A 19,583-nucleotide genomic window follows, 5' to 3' on the forward strand; every position below is an offset into this window, starting at 1 on the left:
AGCACAGAGGCGCAGAACGTACAATTTACATTACAAGTTTGCTTCCATACCCGCCCGTATCACATTTTACATCGAAGCTAGAGGCTGCCCAACAGGGTACTAGAGCCTCTATGCCCACCTTTATTACATCTTGCATTCCAGCTAGAGGCGGCCCAACAGGGTACTAGAGCCTCCATGTCCACCTGTATTACATCTTGCATCCAAGCTAAAGGTGGCCTAACAGAGTACTAGAGCCTCCATGCCCACCTGTATCATATCTTGTATGCAAGCTAGAGGTGGTACAACGGGGTACTAGAGTCTCCATGTCCACCTGTATCACATCTTGCATCCAAGCTAGAGGTGGTACAACAGGGTACTAGTGCCTCCATGCCCGCCCGTATCACATCTTGCATCCAAGCCAGAGGCAGCCCAACAGGGTACTAGAGTCTCCACATCCACCTGTATTACATCTTGCATCCAAGCTAAAGGTGGCCTAACAGAGTACTAGAGCCTCCATGCCCACCTGTATCATATCTTGTATGCAAGCTAGAGGTGGTACAACGGGGTACTAGAGTCTCCATGTCCACCTGTATCACATCTTGCATCCAAGCTAGAGGTGGTACAACAGGGTACTAGTGCCTCCATGCCTGCCCGTATCATATCTTGCATCCAAGCCAGAGGCAGCCCAACAGGGTACTAGAGTCTCCATACCCACATGTATTACATCTTGCATCCAAGCTAAAGGTGGCCTAACAGAGTACTAGAGCCTCCATGCCCACCCGTATCATATCTTGTATGCAAGCTAGAGGTGGTTCAACAGGGTACTAGAGTCTCCATGTCCACCTGTATTACATCTTGCATCCAAACTAAAGGTGGCCCAACAGAGTACTAGAGCCTCCATGCCCACCCGTATCACATCTTGTATCCAAGCTAGAGGTGGTTCAACAGGGTACTAGAGCTTCGACATCTGCCTATATCATATCTTGCATTCAAGCTAGAGGTGTCCCAACAGGGTACTAGAGTCTCCATGTCCACCTGTATCACATCTTGCATCCAATCTAGAGGCATTACAACAGGGTACTAGAGCCTCCCCGCCCACCTATATCACATCTTGCATCCAAGCCAGAGGTGGCCCAACAGGGTACTAGAGTCTCCATGCCCACCTGTATCACATCTTGCATCCAAGCCTGAGGTGGCCCAAAAGGGTACTAGAGTCTCCATGTCCACCTGTATCACATCTTGCATCCAGGCTAGAGGTGGTACAACAGGGTACTAGAGCCTCCATGCCTGCCCGTATCACATCTTGCATCCAAGCCAGAGTCAGCCCAACAGGGTACTAGAGTCTCCATGTCCACCTGTATCACATCTTGCATCCAAGCCAGAGGTGGTACAACAGGCTACTACAGTCTCCATGTCCACCTGTATCATATCTTGCATCCAAGCTAGAGGTGGCCCAACAGGGTACAAGAGCATCTATGTCCACCTTTATTACATCTTGCATTCCAGCTAGAGGCGGCCCAACAGGGTACTAGAGCCTCCATGTCCACCTGTATTACATCTTGCATCCAAACTAAAGGTGGCCCAACAGAGTACTAGAGCCTCCATGCCCACCTGTATCATATCTTGTATCCAAGCTAGAGGTGGTACAACAGGGTACTAGAGCCTCCACACCCGCCTGTATCATATCTTGCATTCAAGCTAGAGGTGGACCAACAGGGTACTAGAGTCTCCATGTCCACCTGTATCACATCTTGCATCCAAGCCAGAGGCGGCCCAACAGGGTACTAGAGCCTCCATGCCCACCCGTATCACATCTTGTATCCAAGCTAGAGGCGGTACAACAGGGTACTAGAGCCTCCTTTCAAGTGTTCAGTTTTTCACAATAAATTCTCCTTTTGCTGTGATATTGTAATCACTGATATCAACATTACAATCACACAGAAAGTTTCATTCCATTCTGAGAACTTCTTCTAGAGGATGGATTTTTTTTCGACAATGAGTGTAGTAGTACCAATACTAAATAAACATTATGTGCTTCTACTTGCCTGCTTTATCAACTAAGGGAAAAAAATATTTTGGTAACTGACATAACTAGAAAAAAACAATTATCTTGGTGAATTATAAATAAACTTTTTTTTCCTGTGAAATGAAGTATCAGATTTGAGATTAGATTGTGGCACAGAGTACATAGATATGCCTTCTCTGAAACTTGGTCTTTGTTGAAATCAGTGTCTGTATATATACTAAAATTACAGAAAATTCTGATAACGGACGTAACCTTTTTGACAGGTCAAGAAAAATCTGTGAAACTGTATAATAGAACTAAACCACTACTTTGAAATGGATTGAAAAATCAATGATATAGCTCAGTGTTACTTATTGCAGCTTAGAAAACGGCTGAATGCGCTTTGTTATCCTTCCTCTTACACCACATCTCATCCTTTGTAGATGGCCAGCACCCCCCACCACGACTTTTTTGTGCAAAATACTGGCCAAATATTCTTCACCATCATGTATTTGAGTAACAATTCCTGGATATAAGTATTTGATGACAACATACATGTCAGGTGCCATCTCTCCAGAAGTGTGATAGGTGCTACCTAGTTCTGCTGATGACTTCTCTGAATTTAGATCAGCATCACTGTCATCTCAATCTAGATCAGCATCATCATGCAGTGAGACTTTGCAGATTTCTACAGGAATATCATTAAGAAACGGACTGAAGGCACTCATCTCTAGTTCTGTTTTACCAAAGCATCACGTGAAGTGTGTTAAAAAATTGAAAATGGTGGATTTCAGACCATCAGTCGGCAGACGATTCTGATGACGGTAAGTACAGGATGAAATATGCATGAACCGCATTATTAAAGAAGTCCTTGGCTTTATTACAACTTGTCCCTGCAATATCCTACACTACACTGCACGTTTGATTGTCCCTCCAATGCCATCAATTGGGCCCTTACCCCATGATGTAGCAAAGATTATGCCATTGATAACAACAGTGTATTGTTTCATTGCAGAATAACTTTAATTTACAGACATTTCAGAAGTAACTGATGTAATACAAGAAAGTGTTATGCCAGTTACCACTTTTTAAGTTAACAGGCATGGGAACGTTAAAATCTGCTAAATATATGTCTCATAATACCTTTTCTAAGTGTACTGCGTCGGCATAAATATACAGTTCTAAATCAACCAATATTTGTAAAATTGGTAACTGATGCAACAAAGGAGACATATACCTTAATTGCCTCATTTTCTCAACTGCTGCAATTTTAAAGGAATTACCGTTACTGCATTTTAAAGTAGATGCCTACTGAGTACTAGTGGCACTAATGTTTGCAAATTCCAGATTGCTTTACACTGTAAAATCCCCAAGCAAAGGTTTACCTATTTGTCATGTGGCAGCGCATAATCCACCATCTTGCTTCAGATTGCAGATACAAACACAGTTGGCAGCACTGTACAATGGAATATTTCTTTTCATGAAATTAAATGTTACGTTCATCATATGCCATGTTCATTGTTTTAAATGGTGTGAAAAAGTATTTCGCATTTTTGCCTTATTTAGGATGCCTTCACATCTGCACTCGGGGTTCTGCTTCCCTGCACCGTTCAGGGAGCAGGAAAGGGGAATGCCCGTGGCTGAACAGATCCGTCTCTGGATGGAACCAACAACGTTGGACGGATCCCATTGACTATAATGGGGTTTACCTGCTTTCCACCCAGCTGCCCACTTTTGAACAGAAGGAAAAACGCTGCATGAAGCACTTTTTCTCCGTTGGAGGTTTTTTGCTTATTGGTTAAAAAAAAATCCATTATTTTGGAACATTCATACTCGGAGCATTCTGTTCCATCTTCAACAACAATAGAATCCTTACAAGCGCAGAGATCTCTCCTTTTTTCTACATTTCATTCCCACTTGTCTTCCACCCACACCTTTCAAGTTGTTGGGTCTTTGAAATCTCTAGCTGTACTCCAATCATTGGATGTGCTATGGGTTGTAAGGCACTCGGAAGCACCAAAACGGACGGGGATTCTGGTACTAGCAGGCAAAGACCCCAACCAGGGTTTTCCCCGTGGACGCCTGGTAAGTTCCCTTTCCGTCCTACTCTTAGCGCATTTATTTACCCATTCTGCTATAGGCGCTGTCCCAAGCCATACACTAATTCTATCCTCAAACTGTAATTCAACTGGCATGATGTTACCAGTCTTAGAATTAACAGAGCTACATTATTCATGAGATCCTTTCAAGATAAATGCAACCCCGCGTCTTGCCAAGTATCTGTCAAGAAGAGTTAATTGTTAATAATATGATCGCAGACGCTGAGACCTGACATCCTTAGCACCATCAGATATACATGACAGAAGTGAGGCTTCATTATGAAGAAAACTCCTTTTAGAGGACATTTCGTACAAGCTCAATGTTTGTGATACAAAAGGTTCTTCTTGTAGGAAGAAATGAAATACTGTACATGCCAGCAGATACACTCATCACTAATAGCTAGCTTGTGCTCAATCGCATTGAACAGACAGATAATATACAATATATATTGTATGTATCACACTACTTACACTTCCATTGGACTAGATTAATTAAGAAAACATTTTAAGACCTAAGGAATAAAATGGTTAAAATGGATTAACAATGAATTGAGTAGCTTTGAAAAGTAATGCCTAGATAAAGGTTAGTGAGGAGAGGTAATATTCAAGTGCTTGTTTAAGGATCAAGGACAAAAACACAAGAGGGTAAATGAAATAGCAGCATGTAAATAGGCCTAGGCTCTCTAAGGATTAGGTCCATCTATATGCAGGCATTATTAAGCCTCAACTTTTATCATGTTTAGTAATTAGAATTTATATGACTAGTTAACCTCCCAACAGCCATGAATAACAAGGAGCGTCAACAGTATATTTTATTGTGATCCTGCTCATGCTGGCATAAGGAGTGCAGCACAGATTTAGTATCAGAATATTTTGTATATTAGATTTAATATTAGTAAAGACATACATGCAAAAGAGATTTCAAAGATACTGTAACATGTTGACATTCCCATAGTGGGCACATGTATGAAGCATACATGTATGCGTTATGCCAAAAAAAAAATCTCACAGCACAGGCAGCAAACTGTCATTATAGTTAGTAGAGATTGGCTATTTTTTTTCCAGATGCCATCTGAATGGGCTCCTAATTGCTAGTTATGCCCTCATGTGGCTGTTCTAAAAACAGTTACCTGGACTGGAGCACTGGATGAAAGTTGAGTCATGCCTCCGATTCTGGCAGCAGCGCGAGGATCACTAGAACTGATCAATACTGGAGCACTAATTTCCATGGAATGCCTGTTATTCATGGCATGGGAGGATTTGTGCGTCATACTGAGGGCTGTGAACGAGTGTCGTTTCTTGGCATTCTTCTTGATGTCGGCATGCCTCTGGTTGGCACTGACAACTCCCGTACTGTTTAGAATAGGACTCTGGGTAACACTGAGTACTGTGTTGGCATCAACAGAGACAGGGACCTCATAGCCTGGTGCTGAGGATAAGCTTGTCTTGTCCTTCTCAATGACTTGTTTGGCTGCTTCGTTCAGCTGAGTGCAGAAGGGGACATTAAGGAAAAAAAAAAGAAAAGAAATTAAATGGCTGTCAAGTAGCACCTTGTTGCCTACATCTGTGTCCCATTTTGCTGAAAGTAATACACTTAAGTTAACAGTTTTTCCGTGGAGTGGAATACAAAGTCTGTGTAGGACATACCGATTAAAAAATTGAAAAAGCATAAATCAATCATCTGCATTCCAATACTGTATTAATAAGACTTACATTTCTCCAGTTACCCTTAAAATATCAAGATACAGCACTTGTGAGAATAAAAATGATCAACCTGCCTATCTTGGGGATTGTCAATCTTTTTCTACAAAAGCTTCAATAACCAAAACATGGTGACTCCTGGATCTTAAAGGGAACCTGTAGTGTTGAAAATGCAGTCCAATCTGCAGATGGCATGTTATAAAGCAGGATTTGCTGAATATATTGATAATGTTTTGTGGACAAAGATTAATGAGAACTTCTAATCCATTCATATAACTACATACAGAGATATATGTCCATTTCTGATAAGACCGCCCACTGGACTCCTTAGCCCATAAATGTAACAAATAGGTTTGATTTTGTCATGACCATCTACCCACATTCCAAAACCTTAAGACTGATAACCTTTCTCACAGTTTTCTACAGCAGCATGTGCAGACTCCTGTGCTATTTCTTATCATACCGACTGCTAAAATTACGGCAGCGTTGACTTTTCTGACTTAAGGCCCATTTACACACAACGATTGTCGTTTGAACAAACGAATGACTCAACAACTTTTTTTGCTTTCAAATGATGAGTATTTACACATAAAGATAATAATTTGAAATCCTCACTACTTACCTCATTTGCTGGGTCATTGGGTAGTGTTTATAGTGTAAGTGGATGATAGTTTGCTCAGGTGGGCATGTGTTTATGCAAAGAATTTCTAGGCAGAAAAACTTGACTGTGCCTCAGATCCAATGTGTGATTATTGTGCTCCACCACCTTGATAAAGCTTCTCTTCCTCCTGCTCCTCTGCAATTGCACTGATACCTCCTGCTGCTGACCTCTGGCTTCCATTTGACTACGCTTCATGTCATCTCATTGTACTGCCTACCAATATTACTGCTGCTGACCCCTGGCTTCCATCTCATCCCACTGTGCTGCATACCATGACTTCCCGATAACGACTCCTGGCTATCTTGACTACTCTCCAGTGACTAGCACGGCTACTACACCTGTGGCTCCAATCCAGCGTCGGTAAGACATAACAGGAAGACTTTCTGCTCTAATTTAGTTATTGTTCTGAGCTTCCCCACCACTTATCACCCATGGAAATAGGATCAAACTGAGAGAGGGAACCAGACTTTAGAGCAATATCTCTAGTGTTTGTTCTGGAATTAAAAACGGATTGGTCTCACTTTCTGCCATGGGTGAAGTTTACTTATAATATAATTCGTGCCATCCATTCAATAATGTTTCTCCCTTTTTCTGTAATTGTGTTTTTCATCCAAAAGCACTTTAATTTACTGCTTTATAAGATTTTGAAGTTCTATTGCTCAGACAGAGGGCCTTGATGCTAAAGTCAGTTTGGAGTAAGGTTCATAGGGCTTTAGGCCCAGCTTGCTCTTTTAACCAAAATCAAGTCTAATCTCAACTGCAGATAAACTCAAGGTGGGAGATACGCTAAGGCAAGCATGTGGCAAGTTGAGTCCCAGTTATATTGGTCTCTTTAAGGTTTTGTAAGATTCTACAGCAAATCAATGTAGTCTCCTTTAAGGTGGAGTTGCCCTAACATGAGAGTCACCAAGACCATTTATTGTTCTCTTTTTAAGCCTGTGTCTCTTTTTAGTAGTTCTGTCCATAAAAGCGCACCTGTTCATGTCAACAGTCATCCTCAATTCGTGGTTAAGAAGACCTCTACATAGACTCTAAGTGGAGTAGCAAACACTAACACTATCTTGTAGATTGGCAGGGTTATGGTCCAGAGGAGAAGTCTTGGGAACTAGCTAGAAATATCCAAGCCAACAAATTGATAAGAGCCTTTCATGTGGCCAATCCAGATAAACCCAGGAGTAAGGGCCCTTCAGCTCTCCCTGATGGGGGAAGATGTTATGGTCAGAATGCTCCTGCTGTTTCGTCATTTCCTGTCTCCTTAGTTTGTGATTGCGGCAGTTGTTGGGCTTGCTTTGACTGCCTGGTTGTTATATAATTCAGACTTCTTTTAAGTCCTGGGAGACACAATTAGTAGTCAAAAAAGGCGACTGCTAAGGTGTAGTATAATTCTATTGCCAGCATCCTTACAGACAACAACTTCAGAAACAGAAGCTGGTGCAGTGATTGGAGGATTGCTTCAAATCTGGTTTTACTAACTTTCACCCTAAAAGTTATGTTGACTAGACATATTCACTGCAATGGCTGCACTATTTAATCCATGGACTAGGCAAGTCTTCCAGAGTAAGGCCTCATGAACACGGGCCAAATTGAATTAGGGATCCCGCACAGGCGATCTGCTGCTCAATTTGCCCATAGATGTGCACGGAGATTCCTCTCTCCACACACACAAGCAGATTTTATTTGCGGACACTACGCACCGAAAATAAAATCGCAGCATGCTCTATTTTAGAGTAGGCTGCGAATGGACGGCTTCCATTGAAGTCAATGGAAGCCGTCAATTTCGCGGCACTTCCGCAGTGAGGACGGTAGAAGTGTTGCAGGATCCGCGTCTGTGACGACGCTGGGAAATGTGTATTGTGCATGTGCGGCATATCTGCAGTACAGAAGAAAAGAAGAATTGACGGGTAAGCAGGGTTACCGGCAGCAGGCACAGGCGGATTCCATGTTGGAATTCCACACGGAATCCATGAGTGCCGTGCACATGAGACCTTAAAGTGCACTTTCTGATTGGCTCTCTGCGCTGGCTCATAGAGGGAGTTCAGAAAGGGGAGCTGACATCCTTATGCTCTACTATAGTCTAGGGAAAGGGTTGTCTTCATAAAGATAAAAAACACAAGACACGATGAAAAATGTATCCTGTATGTGAGAAAAGTCCCCTCTTTCGTGAAAATACTTTCTTTACCTATATATTCAATGTAAATAAAACAGCCTAACAGCTTTCTTCTATAGCACTATAGAAGCACGTCATACTAAACCAAGCATCATAGTAATCAGTAACGTCTTTACTTATAAATATATATATAATTTTTTTCCCCTGAATGTTCTGTACTACATAATACTGTATGTTTGTGAAACTCTCACAAAAATGGTATGTCTGGTACCCATAAAAAATGAGTTCCTGCTGATGCTCATCTTATTAGTGAATGGGGTCAGTATACCCAACATCCTATGCAGGATGAAGGAAATCTAATCCCTTAACGCCACAAGACATACAGTTACATCATGGGGTTTCAGGTTTTTTATGGAGCAGGATTGGGAGTTAATCCCACTCCATACAATGCGGGTGCCGTCTGTTTTTCACAGCTACGATCAGCACTCATGCTTGTTGCTGCTGTTAAGAATTTTAATGCCAAATTGGTATTCTGTGGTCCTTAATAGGCCCTACCTCGCGATGAGATTGCAAAGTGCCATGCGGTTGGCATGGCAGCCTGGGACCTTCTGAAAGACCCCCAGGGCTGCTATGGCTGAATGTATGAATATATACATTCAGTATATATAGTTATAGATAGACTACTTGTCAGAACAGAATATAATGCAATACTATACTCTATGAGTGATCAAACGATTGCAAGTTTAAGTCCCCTACAGGGACTAAAAAGAAAATTTAAAGAGAATAATAAACAATTGTATGTTCTGTTTATTAGAAAAAAAAATCATATATTTACGATTTAAAAGTCTAAAAGTCCAATCTATTAAAGTAAACCACAATTTATCCCACACAGTGAACGTCGCCAGAGGGAAAAAACACAAATTCAGAATTGTGCTGTTTTGCTCACCCCTTCTCCAAGAAAAATGTAATTAAAAAAAATCGATCAAAGAGTCGTATGTACTCCAAACGCATACCAATACAAACTACAGGACATCCTGCAATGAATGAGCCCACACACAGCTATATCGACGGAAAAAGAAAACGCTATGCATGTCAAAAAATGGCAGCAGAAAATTCTTTTTTTTATTTTTTTAAATTTTTTTCCACATGTATTCTGTTTTTAAAATTAGTACACCAGAAAATAAATAAATAACCTTGGTATCATCAGAATTGTCCTGACTAGAGATGAGCGAGCATACTCGCTAAGGGCAATTACTCGATCGAGCATTGCCCTTAGCGAGTACCTGCCCGCTCGGAAGAAAAGATTTGGATGCGGCGGGTGGGGGAGAGCGGGGAGGGACGGAGGGGAGATCTCTCTCTCCCGCCCTGCTCACCGCCGCAACTCACCTGTCACCCGCGCCGGCCGCCGAACGGTTTCTTCCGAGCGGGCATGTACTCGCTAAGGACAATACTCGATCGAGTAATTGCCCTTAACGAGTATGCTCGCTCATCTCTAGTCCTGACCCATCCAATATGCTTATCATATCATTTTTGCTGCAGCTTGAATGCCGTAAAAACAAGACCCTTCCAAAGATGTGCTTTTTTCCATTTTACTCCACATAGAAATTATTAAAAGTTTTTCAGTACATTGCTGTGTGGATCCTCTGTGCAGAAACTCCACAGCATTTACAGTAGCAGCAAAGTGGCTGAGATTTTGAAAATCTCATTCACAAGCTGCGGAAATAACCCGCACAAATCCAGCACCTATTCTTAATAAGGGGATGAATTCTGCACAGAAATACGCAATAAAACTTAAATGGTGCGGGTCTTGAAGTAGGCTTTCCACTACTGATCTACAGCAGAATGCCTGCTGTGGACATTCTGCTGCAAATCAGCAGACTCAGCCTAAGGCCTCATGTCCACGGGGAAAATCAGGCCCGCTACGGATTCTACATGTAGAATCTGCAGCGGGTCCCTCCTGACCCGCGGACATGAGCGCTGAAAATAAGAATTTAAAAGAATTTACCTATCCGTAGCGGGGGGGGGAAGGTCTGCTGTTCCTCACGGCCGGATCTTCTTTTTCGGCCGGCGGATGAATTCGTCACGCCGGCGGCACGTCGTCGACGTGCCGCGCGCATGCGCCGGGCACATCCGCCGAGCCGAAGCAAGAAAGATGCGGCCGTGAGGAAGAGAAGACCTTCCCGGTCCGCTCCGGATGGGTAAATACTTTTAAATTCCTATTTTAGGTCTCCCGCGGATCCGGACGGCTTCCATAGGCTTCAATAGAAGCCCGCGGGAGCCGTCCCCGCGGGAGACCCGCACGAAAATGGAGCATGGTCCAGATTTTTTCATGCTCCATTTTTTTTAAAATCCCTTTTATTGACCATCCGCGGGTATTTATCTACCCGCGGGTGGTCAATGCATCCCTATGGGATGCGGATCCGCATGCGGGAGATCCGCTGTGGATCTTAAATCATATTTTCCCCGTGGACATGAGGCCTAAATTGTACCATTGAAACATACAACTAATCCCAAAAAAACACAAACCCACAGAAAGCTGCATTGATTTAAAAAAAAACAAAAAACATAACTTTTCTTTTTCCAAATGGAGAGTAAAAAACGAAAAGGAGGAAAAGAAAAAAAGAGGGCTGCATCATTAAGGGATTAACATATATTGTAATGCACGGTGATAGTTCCCTGCGTCATACATGTGTACATTGGAGGTGCCGGTAAGGTGGCTCACAAGAAGCAATGGTTAAAGCAGCTATTTAAAATTCTAAATGCAGCGCCTAGAGAGAATAGGAAAAATGATAACATGGAAACAACGTTTTCTCAGCAAAGTCTGACACACGGAGCACTTTACCCACTAGCACTTTCCAGCTTAACTGAGATGAAATGCCACAGTGTATAAAACACATAGACTGCTTTAAATGCCGCGTTTTATCAGTAGCCATTAAAGTACTACAGAAGCTTTTGTAGAGCTGAAAAGAGCAGCCGCATGAAATTACTTGTGTGTTATCACTTATCTGAAGACTCTCCCTCCTCCTTTCATAAATCTGGTTGAGGCACATTGCTAATACACACATATATGGCACTATATGCTTTCTAACATTCAGCCCCAAGTGAATACCGCATGTCCCGTGTTTGATTACGACACCATCATAACTTCCAGCAGTATCATAGATTACTTCTGGGGATTCTTTTATTAGAAGGCATGCTCACGCTGTATAATGTGCCCGCATTTTCTCCCAAGGATGAAGGAGATTATTTTTAATCTTTACTAAAAACTAAATTGTGCCATTTTGAATTTCAAGAAATGTTCCTTCATGCCCCGGAGAGCATGCACTTGATAATCCTGATTTCAAGAGTTCTTATTTAAGCAGCATTTTTCTGGCCACATGCACATTATCTTTCAACTAATAACTCAGTAGTCTCTGTCTAAACCAAAAAAGAATCAGGTGTAAGTGCACTTAGGCACAGCAATGCTCCTCATACTAATAGGACTGCAGGAAGCTCAGATCTATGCTGCTCTTTGCAGGATTCTTACGTTGAAAGACTGAAATTGCTATCCCTATGACTTAAGAAATTAACGGTTTGAACAAATTACAGTAGTTTAGGGGGGTTTTTTTTGGGGGGGGGGGTTGCATTTGCATTTTTTGAAGATGAATAAAGTTTTGACTCTTTCACTAACAGAGATTTCATTCAAATTTCCTTAAAGCAAATCACTGGCAGATTGCTGTTTACTGTGCAGATATTCTTGTAATGTGACACACAAACACTTCAAACATGTTAGAGAACTTTTCACTAAGTGCTTAAAGGGGTTCTGTCATTAGAAAATAAAAAATCAATACGTACCTATTCCTCCCCCGTCAGTCTTCTTACCGCATCTTCTCCTCACTGATCTTCTCCTGTCTCCTGCAGTTCCCCCGGGTCACCTCACCTCCAGCTGGCTGATTCTTCTTCTTCCGGTGATGAAGTGTACATTCCCTACATTCTCCTTCCTGCAGGGCAATGTACCCAGTCACTAGTGACATAGTTTTCACAGCCTAGCAGGGAGTGTCGAGCTATCACCGAGACTGCGCATGGGTGATGTCTCTCTGCAATAGCATATGGACACTTGCGGTAAGCCAGTGTGCATGCGGAGTCTCAGCAATAGATCGGCATTTCTTCCTAGGCAGTGAATGTTACATCACTAGTGATGTAACCTACACTAACCTGCCGAATGCAGAGAATGCACGCACCATAACAAGACGAGGATCAGGTTGGCTTGTGGTGAGGTGACCTGGAAGACTGGAGAAGATCAGCGAGGAGAAGATGCTTGAGAAGGCTGCCTGGGGAGGAATAGATAAGTATTGATTTTTTTTGTTAAATGACAAAACCCCTTTAAATAGATGAACGTATTTGTGCCTGCAAAACATGACGAAGCAAACCCATTGATTTCAATGGGCTCGTTCTCATGAGCTGAACAGTCCAATGGATGGTCCTATCTGTGATTAACAGCCATCCCTGTATGCAGAGTCATTCGCAGATACCTGTCATTCACTGATAGGACCGCCCATTGGACTGTTCAGCTCAAAATGAGCAAAGGTTTAAAATACAAGTTCTACTGAATCTTTCCCTATAAACTATATATCAATCTGTTTGGCTCCTCCTGCTCTATAACGTGATGTCCGCAGTTTGGACAGCATGTTCAGTTTGACAGATTCCCTTTAATTTATATGGTCCAGAGGAAGGAAAGTAGAGGGGACACATCATTGAAACTTTTAAATATATTAACGGTATAAATAAGTTTCAGAAGGGAAATGTATTTATTAGGAAGCTAAACACTGGAACAAGGGGGCACAATCTGAGAAATCAGAAGCAAAGCGGTACTTTTTTTTACTGAAAAAGTAGTAGATGGTTGGAACAAACTTCCAGCAGATGTGGTTGGAAAATAACAATAAAAGGATTCAGGGATGTATGGGATAAGCATAGCTCTATCCTGAGAGTAATACAAAAGAAATAATATAAGGCAGAAAAAGGCCAAAAATTGAAGGCAGAAAAGGGCCACGTGGTCCATCTATTCTGCACTAGATGGACCACGTGGCCCTTTACTGTCTTCAATTTTCTATGTTTCTAAATGTGCACATTTGCCCAGGCATGCATGTTTATTTCTTTTTTAAAGAAACCTTTATTGGGTATTCTCATACAATATTCTACCAGTATGCAATGCAAGAGACATCAGCAGTATCTTCTGAATTTCAATAATCAAATTTTTTTAATTCTTCCCCCCATCCTTTCTAGTTACATGTACCCCTTTATGTATTTCCCCCACGAACAGAGCCCAAGATTCCCAACCTTGGGAATCGTAGTAACTAAAATATAAAAACAAAAGTTTTACCCACGACGCGACTGTCATCACAGCAAGCATTTAAATCCTTGCACATAGCGAGGAGTGGAGAAGAAGAGACCAACAAATGGAAATAAAATATATCTCTGGCCATGAGTACAAAGGGCAGTCCGGGGTACTCATACACATCAGCCTGGTGGTAGATTCTATCAAAATCGTCAGGTTCTTTGTTTTTAGTCCTAAGGGCTCAGTCACACGAGCGCCGATCTGCCCGTGTTTCTGCACGATAAGACGGCCGCACCATGTGCGGAAGACTTTCTGCATGACCGGCTCCATTGCTGGCCATGTGTTCTTTCTTCCCGCCGGTGCGGAGAGTCGTCCGCACCTGCAGTGCAGCGGTCTTATCGTGCGGAAACAAGGGCGGATCGGCTCCCGTGTGACTGATCCCTCAAATATATGGCCTACTCTAGTTATAACTGGATGTATGAATAAACCTTGAACATCCTTCTCTGATATGTAAAGACATCAGTGACACCAATGTTTTACCTGCATAGAAACTAACATGCTGTATTTCTCAAGAACCCAGATAAAGGGATTCTAAGAACACTATCCCAAGCATATTATGCATACCAGATGGTATGTCCTCTAGAAGCTCATCTTATACAAGGAAAGTGTTTAGATTTATCGTGCACTTTCACTACACCTATAATTCTAAGAAAACTGATGTTTAGTGGATCAATAAAATACCGAACACATGGAGAGTGATTTATTAACTACACACAGTGCTTTGGTGATTCATATTGATTTAAGATAAACCTGAAACTACAGAAAGGCTGTGTGTTATTACATGTCTGAAATCCCACCAGTGTGAAAGCGGATACGCTCAACCTTAAAAATATATGATAGAGCAAGTATAGGTTGACATCTCACAGTTGGTGGCAGGAAATAGGAAAGTTCTATTAATTCATTTTTGTCTGGATGATGAAAGGATGCAGAGCGCATTTTAAAGCCTCAGAGCTTCCATAGAAGAAAGTATGCGCAAGTATGCTCGCCACAACAGAGCGTATTTGCACATGAACCAGGGTTGTCCGCAGGGTCACAACCTTCCACTTGCTTTTTTAGACTTCTATGACAGCTTTCTTGTGCCCAGGATTTGTGACTGAGAGACACGCTCATAAGAACGAACCCATTGAAATCAATGGGTTCGCTTCGCCATGTTTTGCGGGCGTGAGTTTCACCTGAGCAAAAACGTCTGCAAACACGTTCCTCTGTTTAAGCCTCCACTCTGCTAAATATCTTAACATTCACTTATGGCCACAGTTAACCGGTTAGGCTACATTTACAGGAGCGAGCGTACTATCGCGCTTGCTAATGTGCGATTTTCACTGCAATGTCATGCGTTTTTCATTACAAATTGCATTGCTTCTGTGAAATTGCAACCGCAAGTATTTCCCATTGAGTTCAGTGGGAAAAATCCCATCACATTCATTCGCATGCACATCGCATGGAATGCAAGTGCAATGTGATTTTTCCAAGGTTTCATACAAAACCACATCTGACTCCTTCCATGGGAATGCCCAAAAATAGAGCATGCATCGCTAATGCGAATAAATCAATTCAAAAGAATGGATTCCATATTCATGCGAGTTTTGTGCACATCTCAATTATCTAAATAAGCCCTTAGTCCCAGGATAGCCATTCTTGGCATATTACTAGGATATGCCACTAATGTCTTATTGGCAGGGGTCTAATCATTGTAACCCATTGATTGTTATAGCCTAATGGCAGCAATGCTAGGAGATTGTCCCTATGTATTCTTTTACTTAGTTGATCAAAATAAAGAAGTAAAAGTGCTTCATAGAGCAAAATAAATATAAGGTAACCCCTGTTACTAATACTCGGCTAATAAAGTTGTGCTGAAGGCTTCTTTAAACTTCAAAGGCTACAGCAGTCTTTTACCACTGGACCCTCTATGTTGAGGCCAATGTTAGAAGTATATACTTTTAAAATGGTTTCCCAATGACTTAAAATTGCTTCACAGCCACACTGTTCTTCTTGGTTGCTGCTGACCAGGTCATGTAACTGCTACAACTAGAGATGAGCGAATATACTCGTTTCGAGCACCGCGATTTTTGAGTACTTCCGTACTCAGGTGAAAAGATTCGGGGGGCGCCGGGGGGGCGAGGGGAGGCGTGGCGGAGTGGGGGGTAGCAGCGGGGAACAGGGGGGAGCCCTCTCTCTCCCCCCCCACTCCCCGCTGCAACCCCCCACTCACCCACGGCGCCCGCCGAATCTTTTCGCCCGAGTACGGAAGTACTCGAAAATCGCGGCGCTCGGGCGAAAAAGGGGCATGGCCGAGTAGGTTTGCTCATCTCTAGCTACAACCAATCACTGACCACAGTAGAGACCTTGCCTAGCCAATGATTGGCTGCAGCAGTCACATGTCCTGGTCAGCAGCAAGCAGGAAGAACAATGTGGCTGTGAAGCAATTTGAAGCCATTGAAAAAAACTTTTAAGGAATTTGTGTAATTATCAGTGACTTTCAAGGTACGTACTATGACATGTCACCTAATAAAGAGAAGTGTTATATATAGCTCAAATCACTGTATTCCTAAGAAGCACCAATGATCACCGCACTTTCCTTCAAGTATATATTTTGCCTTTTTATTTCTCTCTACTTGGATTTTCCAGGTAGCCACAAGCTTAATCATTGATTATGACAAGCCAATAATGTCGCTTTTGAAGAATACGGAGGAAACTAAGCTATGGTGCACCTACAGAAGGTTCCCTGGAGTCCGGGGAGATATTTCTTATACTTACTCGGCATCCATATCCAAAGTTTTCGGACCTGAAAGTTCGTGTGCAGGCCATGCAACTGGACCGAAAGCTGCATGCTGTGTGCACGCACTCCCATAGCAATCCATGAGAGTGTGTGCACACACCATGCAGTTTTTGGCTTGGCTGCCCAATCCATGAGCTGAGTGCATGTGCCATGCACAGACTTTTGGGGGTCACAGCGCTGGATCAGGGAGCTTGGTAAATATAAGAAATATCTCCTCAGACTCCAGGGAACCTTCCGTATGAGCACCATAACCTAGTTTATGGTGCTCATACCTTGTGATAAGTTTCCTTTAAACTCACAGGGGTCTAGGAAGTTGAGATATAAGGAGCTATTTAATAAGATCATCACATCACCTGGCTGCTATAGCTATCCTGTATTTGTCCTGCAAAAAACAATGTGGCCCCCAGTGAGATGATATAAATGATAAACAGAAGCTTTGCAAGTTTGAAAAAAAATAATCACAAATGGATTTGAAGAATTACATCAAGGGGTTCCTTTTGTCTTCAATTTGCAGTGATCCAAATATCCAAAAAACCCAGAGTCTGGTATGTGATAGAGATTCTGTATTTCAACAGCAAGAAAATGAAAATCATGACCATGGTAGGCAACGGTACAGTGAACAGAAAAATTAACAACAAAGAAGTCACGTTGGTCCAAGATTTCATCTTCCTTGGATATAAAATTGATTGCAATGGGCAATCTGGACCTCAGATCAAGAGACGGATTACACTTGGTAGGAATGCAATGCAAGGAATGGAAAAGATCTGTAAAAGCAAGGATATTAACATTGTAATCGTCTTTTCCATAACAACGTATGGTTGCGAAAGTTGGACGCTTAGGAAAATTGATGCGTTTGAACTATGGTGTTGGAGGAGAATGCTACGGATACCTTGGACCGCCGTGACAATGAACAAGGTAGTGTTAGATTGCATCAAACCGAAAATATCACTAGAGGGCAAAATCATCAAACAGCTGCTCTCTTTTTTTGGGCACATGATGTGCTCTAACTCACTGGAAACAGTATTGATGCTTGGCAAAGTCAGTGGAAAGAGAAGATTGGGGCGACAAAGAGCAAGGCGGCTAGATACAATCAGGGCCACAACGAACATGTCAATCGCGGAACTGAAAGAAGCGGTGAAAGACGGGAATGCGTGGAGAACATTGTTCCATAGAGTGACCGAAGGTCGGATGCGACTGAACGGATAATCAATCAATAAGAGATTCTGAAAATCTGCAAAGAAAAAAAAATCTTAAGATGGGTGAAAAATCTGCACAAGATACTTGATATCAAATGACGCCCTCTAACTTACACCATTATAAGCATAAAAGTGCGAGAAGCGTTAGGGGAATAGAACAGTCATGTAGAAACTATATAAATTTGGGTAGGTAAATCATTAAAAAATATTAATATTTCCAAAAAGGGAGAATGGAAGAGGGCACCAAGATTTTTCTCTGCACAATACACAAAGGGATCTAGGTTTAGTTGTTTATATTTCTCAAGAAAATACAGTATTTTATGATAGCGAGATTACGTACAACTAAGTAGATTCCAGGCAAACACAATTGACATTACGTATTAATTATCAGTGAACAAGTGAAGGAAAAGTTATGCATCTCAAAAGTAAATTAGCGAACACACAAACAAACGGTATCCAAATCTGAATCCTAAATGTCCACAATATCCATAACATTGCTCAGCTCATTCAAAACGTGGAATCATTTGAGATTTGTATCTGTACAATATACTGAAGAAACGTTCTACCGATGATTCATGTTCGCTGGAAGGCATACAACCTTTTCCACATATGCTGATTTAGGTTTGTCCATCTGGATCCCTGCTGCTTCGTTAGTAAATCTAGGAATGTTCTATTTAGAGATGAAGAGTCTGTGGACTTGAACTACAGGCTACATCTATTCTTTCTAGAATTTATGCCTTTGCCACTTTGGAAGTCTGTGTTTATTAGGATTTACTGAGTTGCCAACTTGAGTTTCAGGGAAATTGGTCCAAGTCAACATATTTGACTGGAAAACATTTGTATTTTTATTAGATGTATAGTTTTAATTAAAAAAAGATCTTATCAGCAAGCATGTATAGTCAGAAAGGAGTGCCGAGTAGCAAAATGCTACTAGAGTTCCATTACAACAACTATGGAAAGGCATTATATGCAAGTTATACGGCCCACGTAGTGACAGAGAAAGAATAGGAAGTGTCTAAGCGCAAAGTTTTGACAACCAGATACCAATGAAGTTGAGTGAGAGCTGTTAGGCAATTCCTCCTTGTCCCCCACAACAGCAGAATGGTCTGCTGCTTTTTTAGGTATACCCCCTTTATTCTGTATATTGCCCTATAAATTGAATTTTTCATCAAATTAAAAATGTCTGTGCACATGACACACAACCAGTTGGGGCTTAGATACAGCTTACACTGGCCAGTCATAACCTCAACATCTGTTCTCTTTCTATAACTTATAATTGTCATGATCATTATTTCCTATTTAGTTGTGAAGCAGATATGTTATTTGTAAGCAGACAGAAGGGCAAAAGCACAGGCCCGCAGGGCCATAGGAGGAGGCCACCCATGAAAGGGTTAACAGAGATGAAAGGGGTTAACAAGAAGGAGGGGGAGGCGAGGGAGACAGAGGAAAGTGCGGGAAATGAAGAGAAGGAGCCACAGAGGGAGCAGAAAGGAGTGGAGAAGACAGGAGGATAGGGGGAAAGTCCCGTCCCCCCGTCCCCCGCCCCGCTTGCCCTATTGGGAGGTAAAATGTTAATGCTTTGAAGGGGGGAATGTGTGCATTGTCATATCAGCAGTTAGGGGGGTCCTATGACTTGGCATAAATGTGGGATGGGGAGGCAGGTGCTGGATAGCTACCTTCCCCCC

The 19,583-nt window shown here is 42.1% G+C and overlaps 1 protein-coding gene across 4 annotated transcripts in view; it reads right to left on the reverse strand.

Annotated features, from left to right (window-relative positions):
• Nucleotides 1–19,583, reverse strand: part of SH3RF3 (SH3 domain containing ring finger 3) — a 405,318-nt gene that overhangs the window by 117,536 nt on the left and 268,199 nt on the right. For all 4 annotated transcript variants that reach the window (XM_066577431.1, XM_066577438.1, XM_066577455.1 and 1 more), the window contains one exon: nucleotides 5,214–5,567. In XM_066577431.1, the coding sequence (XP_066433528.1) occupies nucleotides 5,214–5,567 (354 nt within the window). The remainder of the gene's footprint in view (nucleotides 1–5,213; nucleotides 5,568–19,583) is intronic.

The sequence above is a fragment of the Eleutherodactylus coqui genome, chromosome 1 (assembly GCF_035609145.1).
Source record: "Eleutherodactylus coqui strain aEleCoq1 chromosome 1, aEleCoq1.hap1, whole genome shotgun sequence".
NCBI lineage: Eukaryota > Metazoa > Chordata > Amphibia > Anura > Eleutherodactylidae > Eleutherodactylus > Eleutherodactylus coqui.